Source organism: Tupaia chinensis, unplaced genomic scaffold (genome assembly GCF_000334495.1).
Source record: "Tupaia chinensis unplaced genomic scaffold, TupChi_1.0 Scaffold000213_1, whole genome shotgun sequence".
Lineage (NCBI taxonomy): Eukaryota > Metazoa > Chordata > Mammalia > Scandentia > Tupaiidae > Tupaia > Tupaia belangeri.
The window spans coordinates 904,772-913,041 of record NW_006159688.1 but is presented as its reverse complement, the minus strand read 5'-3'; the positions used below and the strand labels follow the sequence as shown (position 1 = coordinate 913,041).

The window sequence follows — 8,270 nt, the reverse complement described above, 5'->3', positions numbered from 1 at the left end:
AGATAGGCAGGGGTGGTCGGATATGGTGGATCAGCCCATTCTGCACATGCCCAACATTTTTTGATTTTTGTTTTGTGTTCTTGTGTAACAGTTTTTGGTTCAGCATGCCCTTCCAAGAACTTTCTTCTCCATACTTAGCTATGTATCTTGTTAGGATTCTACTCTTAAATTAATAACATGTTTGGGGACCAGCAGATGATATAATGGCTATGTCGCTGGACTCCCACGTTGTCGACCGTGGTTCGAGTCTCGGACCCGGTGGCTTAAATTCGTACTGGGTGTGTGTGCATGTGTGCATGCTCAAGATCCCAAGGAGAATGGAGGAGAAGGGATTGCAACATGGTCATCACCCTTGAGGGGATGATTTTCGCTTTCTGTCTCTCTGGCAAGGGCAGGCACCCTATAGCCAAAAAGAAAGAGAGAGAGAGAGAGAGAGAAAAGAAATACAATGTGTTGAATTTTTCACGTTCTGCTTTATTCTCTAACTTGTAACATGAACATCTGCCTGCTGAAGCAGCCTTCTAAAATATGATTTTGAGGGGCAATGGTGCAGAAGTAAAAGACTGCAAGACTGACTCACATTGGGTGTTTCTATGTTTGAATCCAGAGACCTCCCTGAGTATACCAGGTAGTTGCGCGCTTACAAACTGAGACTGGTTGAAGCTGGGGTGGACTGCAGCATTAGTGCCCTGTTGGAATCCTGTCTATGTCTCTCTCATTCATGGAAGTGAGGGCAGAACTCTGACTACTTTGTCCTATTCAAAAATTCTTGCCAAAAGACCTGGGGGGGTGGGGAGAGTCACACCTACAAATATTAACAAACCCCTTAAGCAGTGATTACAGGACACTCCTTACATCCTGTCCCTGACTTACTGTTTTTAAGATGAATAATAAAGCCTTCTTATCTCTGTCATTCATTTGCTAATTTTCTTTTGGAAAAAGACTCCTGTGTTTCTTTTAAACCAATACTAACCTAAGAATTTCTAAACCCACCTATAACCTACAAGTCTCTGTTTCCAGATGACCCACCTTTTTGAGCCAGACCAATGAAAGACTCCTTACGCTGATTTATAATTTTGTGTCTCTTACTCTCAGAACTAAGAACCACTGCATCTGAGCCTCTCCGGAAACACTTCTTTCTCTAGGCCTGATCACTTGACTGTGCTTAGAATAAACCATATTAATTATTATTTCAGTAGAGCTTGATTATTTCTGTCGACAAAAGAAATAAACTTTAAAAAACACATCAGCAAACGTATATAAGATTTTCAAAAATAAAATAAAACATGATTTTGTTACAATATACCCATTTCTCTTTATAGGCATTTAAATGGCTACCAACTTTTCACTATTATAAAGTCAAAAAAAAATCTCTGTGGTAAATGTATTTATATGTAACTTACTCTATGCAATTCTGATTGCTTTCTTAGAGTTGAAAAAAATTTTTTTTCATTAAGTTTTGACATAGTTTACATGCATTCACCAGAGAGAGACAGAGAAAGGAAAAGTGAGAAATCACCCCCTAGGGAGAATGGCCATGCAACAATCCTTTCTCCTCCACTTTGCTTTTGGGATTTGGGACACACACAAACTTGGCATGATTTTCAAGCCACCATGTCTGGACTCAATTGGCAATTACCCTTGTGGGAGTCCAACACCTGAAACACCACACCTGCTGGCCTCAGGATTAAAATATTTAAAATTCCTAGATAGACACTGCTAATTTGCATTCTAAAAACACTACTAATTCCTATTTCCACAAACTATTTACAGAAGCTGTCACCTTGTAATAGCATGATCAATATCTGTGCTGACTTCCTGTTATTTCTTCTTTCTTTCCTTTCTCTTTTCATTTTGTCCCTTCCTTTAGCTTTCTTCCCTTCCTTCCTTCCTCTGCATCCCTTTTCTCTTCCCTTTATTTCTACTACTTGTCAATTTTATGGTTTTCCAATGGCAACTATTTCTCTTATTTGCATTCATTTATTAAGTTGACCTTTTCACATATTTCATAGCCACTGTAATTTTTTATAGATTTTTCTAAAGTGCTTAAGGAATTTTAAGATTTATGCTAAGTTTTTGTATTTTATTCCAACATTTGTGAAAAATATTTTGAAATTTTGTTAATATTATATGTTATAAAGTTTCAGTATTCAAATTTTTGTTTTGTGATATTTCTATTTTTATAATAAATAAATTTTGAAATTTTGTCCTGAAATCATACAAATATTTACCTATATTTTTGATGCTTTATGATTAACATTTTTGGGGGGAGAGGTTTTTGCTATCAGGCGTGTGCGCTCACCAGAAAGACAGAGACAGAGAGACAGAAAGTGAGAAATCACCCCCCAGGGGTGACCACACTGCAATCCCTTCTCCATTCTTCTCTCAGGATCTTGATCATGCACGCAAACACACCTGGTGTGAGTTTTTAAGCCAGCAGGTCCAGGACTCGAACCGCAGTCCACTACATGGAAGTCCAGCGACATAGACATTACGCCAACTGCTGCTCCCATGATTTAAATTTTTACATGAAACTAATTTATTTTTCTGGAAATTATTCTACTGAGTGCTTTGCTTTAAGGCTTCAGCTTTTCTCCCAAAACAGGTAGCCAATTGCTTTAGTATAATTTTTAAATTATGTTTCCTTTGTCCAATGAATTGAGGTATCGTTTTCATCATATACATTTACATTAAAGTCTGTTTCTTGGCTGCTTATCCAGTACCATAAATCAGTCTACATATTCCTACATCAATACCATAGCACTTGCATTACCAATATTTTATATCATTTATATAACAGTTGGATCAATTTATCTATACAGAAAATTACCACAATTAAAAGGTCTGTTATGGGGGAAGGAGCCCAAATGCTGTCATGGGTAAGGCACTGCATTCTCACTTGGCTGATAATGGTTCAAGTTCTGACCTGGTGACTTGGAAATCATGCCAGGTGCCTGTCCATATGTGCCCAAAATCTTCATAGGATCATAGATGAGAAGAGACTGCAGCATGGGCCTCCCCCCTTGTAAGTGGGGTGATTTCTTACTTTTCCTCTCTCTGTCTCTCTTCAGGGAGTTCACATACACTATGGCAAAAGAAAAAGAAAGTCTGCTGCTTGCCTTCAATAGACTATGGTGAATTTAAAATACATTCACAATGGGACCAGCAGTTAGCATAATGGCTATATTGCTGTACTCCCATGTAGCCGACTGCGGTTCAAGTCCCGGACCTGGTGGCTTGCGTGTGTGCATGCATGCTCAGGATCCCGAGAGGAGAATGGAGAAGGGATTGTGGCGTGGCCATCCCCCCTGGGGGTGATTTCTCGCTTTCTGTCTCTCTGTCTCTCTCTTTCTGGCAAGCACATGCATCCTATAGCAAAAACCTCTCAAAAAAAAAAAAAATCCACAAATTCTCTGATACACTTCCCTTTACTAAGCAGAATCTAATTCTTCTCCTTTTGAGTGTATGTTGTACTTCTCAGTATATTTCTACCAAATAGAATGTGGCAGAGGTGAGGATGTGTAACTTTCTGAGGCTGGTCATAAAAAATATTATGGTATCAGCCTTTCCCTCAGATTATTCACTCTGGGAGAAACTACCATGTCCTGAGTCCAATCAGGAAGCCCTATGGAGATTTCCATGTGGTGAGGATCCAAGCCTTCCTATGAACAGCCAGAGAGGATATGATGCCTTTTGCAAAGAGCCATGTAAGTGAGCCATCTTGGGCACAGATCTTCAGACCCTAGCCTAGCCTTCACATAACTGGAACACCAACCAACATTCTCATTACAACCTTCTGAAGGACACTGAGCTTAAATTATCCAGCTAAGTTGCTACCAGGTCCATATCCTACAAAGTTTTGTGAGGTAATAAATGATTTTTGTTTTAAGTTGGTAAGTTTTAGGGAAATTTTATATGCAACAATAGATAAAAACACACTATGTTAGCAAACCTAGGACCCAGTGTCTTGGGAGTGATAGTAATAAACACAGCAACCACTAAGAAGCTGAATTTTCAGAGGATTTTATATGCACATGGCTTGCACTCCAAAATGGAAATCAGAGCACATCCTCAACAAAGATTTTAATTTATTTTTTTTACCAAATTGCTTTTTTGGTTTTGCTTTTTTAGTTTGCTATAGGGTACATGCACTTTCTGGAGAAAGGCAGAGAGAGGGAAAGTGAGAAATTGCCCTTCTAAGGTGGATGGCCACACCATAATCCCTTCTTCTTCCCTTCTTGCCTTGGGATTCTGAGTATGAACACACATGTGCCTGGAGTGATTTTGAAGCACCAGGGCCCTGGACTCAAAACGTAAAGTTAGAAGATTTACTGCTGAGTGAAGCAAGTCAGGCTATGAAAGAGAAACATTCATTGTATGTCTCCACTTCACATATACTGACTACTGGCATTCTATGGCAGAAACCAAAAGACTAGAAGATGTAGAAGCACCGAAATGGTTAGAGATACTGAAGACAGTGTGGGAAGAGGGCAGGAGAAGGGGGAGAGTATGCGGAAGGAAATTAAAGAGAAAAATAGAGGCAAGACATTTATGGGACACAGAAATAGATTATCTGTTGATGCTAAATGTATGGTATCCTGAACTGGACTGGTGTGAAGTCTATTCATGTTGCATAAATTCACTTTACAAGCTAAATGATGGATACTGATTGGATGTATAAAATAAATTAAAACAAAAACATGAATTCTGTCATATGGAATCCAGTTGCTTTAACCTCCATGCTACCTGCTGGCCCAAGATTTTATTTTTAAAAGCTTTACTTTAGGGTGCATGCAGAGAAAGTGAGAGAAACTGAGAAAACACACTGCAATCCCTTCTTTATTCTCTTCTCAGGATTCTTTAAGAATTATGTTATTTTATTTATCCATTCATTTATTTTAATTTGACCAAAGAGAGACAGAGAAAGAGAGAGAGAAAGGGAAAGTGAGAAAGCGAGGCACTGGGCCTAGTACTTGAACCATGGCTGACCATGGGAGTGTGTCCAGTGTCTTCACCACACCACCTGCTAGTCTCCCTCTTCTCAGGATTCCGAGTGCACACACGTGCACATAGTTTTCTTTTTTTGAGAGATTTTTGCTATAGGGCACGTGTGCTCACTGGAGATTCAGACAGAAAGTGGGAAATCACTCCCTGGGGAGATGGCCATACCACAATCCCTTCTCCATTCTCTTCTCGGGATCTTGGGCATGCACGCACACATGCCCGGTGTGAGCTGTAAGCTGCTGGGTCCAGGACTCAAACTGTGTTCGACTACATGGGAGTTGAATGACCTAACCAGTATACCAACTGCTGGTCCCCCCACATGCATATTTTTCAAATCACTAGGTCCAGGACTTGAACCACACAGTTGGTCATGTGGAATCCAGCTGCCTTAACCACCATGCCACTGGGTTGGCCCCTCAAAGATTCCTTTTTTTTTTAAGTCTGAAAATAGCCACTCTGTTTATTTACTGACAAGAGTACAAAAAATAATCATGGTGGATACTAGTTCATCCTTCTAATAAGTCTGTTGATCTGATCTTCCCTATTGCCAGCATCTCTACCTTCTACAAAATGGGTGATCTTTTTCTTCATTCCACCTCGTGAAGAAGATAATTTGAAGGGCCACAGGAAGTTTTGAAGTGTTTTCCAACAGTATAGATTTCAATGAATCAGATCCTCCATGCAGATGATGCCAAATTTACCAAGAGATACAGCAATCAAAGAGTTATGTCAAAGCAATTAGCTTATTGGTTTTACCATGACCACACTTGTAGATCAGTTCATTTACTGACTTCAGGTTCAGGTAACCCCATGCAATATATAGTTCCACAATTCTCAGTATGTTAATTGAGGCCTTATTGAGCTTAACAAAGGTGCCATTGAGGATCTGGTGAAGACGAAAAAGCTGCAAGGCCTTTTGAAACTTTGGGCTCATTCCATTGATAACTCTGATCCTGACAACAAACATCAATTTGGGTCCTGCAGGTACGTAGAAGTTGCCAGTTTTTCTTGTCATCCTGTCCATGCAAATCTCAGTTCTGTACATCTGTCTATATTCCTTATGATAGTGCTTAGCTTTTTCATAGGTAAGCTTCCTCCTTGCCTTTCGAAGAATCTTTTTTTTTTTTTGAGAGTTTTTTTTTTTCACTATAGGGCGTGTGCGCTCACCAGACAGACAGAAAGAGACACAGAGACAGAAAGCGAGAAATCACCCCCCAGGGGGGATGGTCACGCCGCAATCCCTTCTCCTCTCGGGCTCTTGGGCACACATGCACATGCGCCCGGCGCGAGTTTTAAGCCACCGGGTCCGGGACGCGAACCACTGTCGACTACATGGGAGTCCAGCAACATAGCTATTACGCTAACTGCTGGTTCCCCTCGAAGAATCTTTTGAACAAACTCCTTTCTCAGGCGCTTGATCTTCTGCTCCCCAAAATTCCTTCACTTTTTCTTAAGAGTTACTGGTACAGCAGGAACCTTTAGAGAGCTTTTCCTTGGTGGCTTCCCCACAGCAGGAACCTTCTTTTTCTTCTCTTGAACATCCTCCATGGTTCCAGCCAGACCCCCTCAAATATTTTATAAGTTCCCAAATTACAGAGTTCCTAAGTCTCCAATTCTGTCCCATCCTCACACATTAGTATTACAAATACAGGTATTGGTGCTGGTGGCTATGGAAACTGAGAGTACATATGTTACCTTATGAGATTTGACTTTTGTTTCAAGAGGTTCCTAGCCTCTCTTATCTGAAAAGCCATGTGTCCTGTCCTTGGCCCCAGTGCAAGATTGCACTTTCCAAAAATGGCTGTAATGACATAACCATTCCTCACATTGTGATGTTGATTCATCCAGAGATGGGTGTGTGTGTCCATCTACTTTCCCTTTGAATATGAGTGGCCTAAAACCACAGCAGAAGTGATGCTATGTGCCTTTGGGGCTAAGTCATAACAGTATACCTTCCAATAGCCCTTCATGGACAGTTGCTCCTGGAATCCAATCATCACTCTGTGAAGAAACTAAGAAGCCATATGGAAAGCCCACATATGAGTGCTCTGGCCAATAACCCTTCGGAGATCCCAGCTGACAGCTAGCATCAACTGCCAGGTAGGAAGTGAAACCTCAGTGCCTCTAACTAACTCCCACCTGTGGTTCTCTCATAACCTTCAAGTAGCACCTGTAGAGGGCACCTGGAGCACAGATGAGCTGTTCCCGTTGTGTCCTGGCCAAATCACAGACTTGTTAGTGAAATAAGTCATTATTATTTCAACACCTAAATCCAGAAGGGTTTGTTACTTGCATTGCCTAACTATAACATCCCCTGAAGTTAAACATCAAAGTCCTGACAGTCTAGTGGTTTATATTATAGGTGTCTTAACTCAATTACCAGGGAAGAAATAAAAGAAAAACATGACGCATGTATCTCCCCAGTTGAAATTTTCATATCTTAAATGTCACCTAACAGGGGAGGAGGGAAGCCAGAGTGCCAGAGTTTTTAACCATCTTTGTAGTTTACACCAGACTTTTCTATCACTGTTAATAGGATGCCTCAAGACTTTCAATGATGTTCATGGAATTTTGACAAGTGTTCAGATTTAGTTGAACAAGCATCTCTTCCTTTTAAAAGGTTTATATAGCCAAGTCTCTCCAGTACAACAGTCTCAGGGACCAAGTCTGAATCTAGATCTCCTTGCTTTCCTGAATTGACCCAAGAGAAAGCCAGAAACTGAAATCTGAACTATCCTACTTCACTTAGGGGTAAGGGAATAAGGGAGTCTCACTAATGCTGTAAATCCATGTCCAATAAGCCTTAGGCTGAGGAATCAGACAAGAGAGGGAGTAAGGGCTATTTAAGCTTTCATAAGATTTTCTCCTCTATCTTGACCCTTCATGTCCTGACCCCCACACCCCATTTCTTTTTTAAATTTCTTAATTTAATTTTACTTGTTATTATTATTTATTATTTTTTAATTTGACCAAAGAGACAGAGAAGGTCAGAGAAAGGGAAAGTGAGAAAGCAAGCAAGAAAGAAAGCAGGTCCAGGACTCAAACCATGGTCAGCCATGTGGAAGTCCAGCACCTCAAACACCATGTCACCTGCTATTCCTCCACCCTATTTCTTTAGCAGCAGCTACTGCCAGTAGAATAGACAAGGATATAATTTGAATAGGATGCTGTCACCTCAACTCTATTCTGGTGACTCTGTAGGAAACACAGGAATCTGGTAAGATACTAAAGGTTACTTGAAGAAAACCTTTATACCTACCTGGGCT

At 40.5% G+C, this 8,270-nt stretch overlaps 1 protein-coding gene and 1 pseudogene across 1 annotated transcript in view; one reads left to right on the top strand and one right to left on the bottom strand.

The window, feature by feature from the left end:
- The window catches only part of LOC102486565 (olfactory receptor 10V1), a 6,384-nt gene extending 2,885 nt beyond the window's left edge, over window positions 1–3,499 (top strand). Inside the window, exons 2-3 of the mRNA XM_027771427.1 lie at window positions 2,697–2,879; window positions 3,482–3,499. Of these exons, the coding sequence (XP_027627228.1) occupies window positions 2,697–2,879; window positions 3,482–3,499 (201 nt within the window). The remainder of the gene's footprint in view (window positions 1–2,696; window positions 2,880–3,481) is intronic.
- A 2,006-nt stretch (window positions 3,500–5,505) lies between these two features.
- LOC102486142 (60S ribosomal protein L7 pseudogene) lies at window positions 5,506–7,001 on the bottom strand (annotated as a pseudogene).
- Window positions 7,002–8,270: the final 1,269 nt, after the last annotated feature.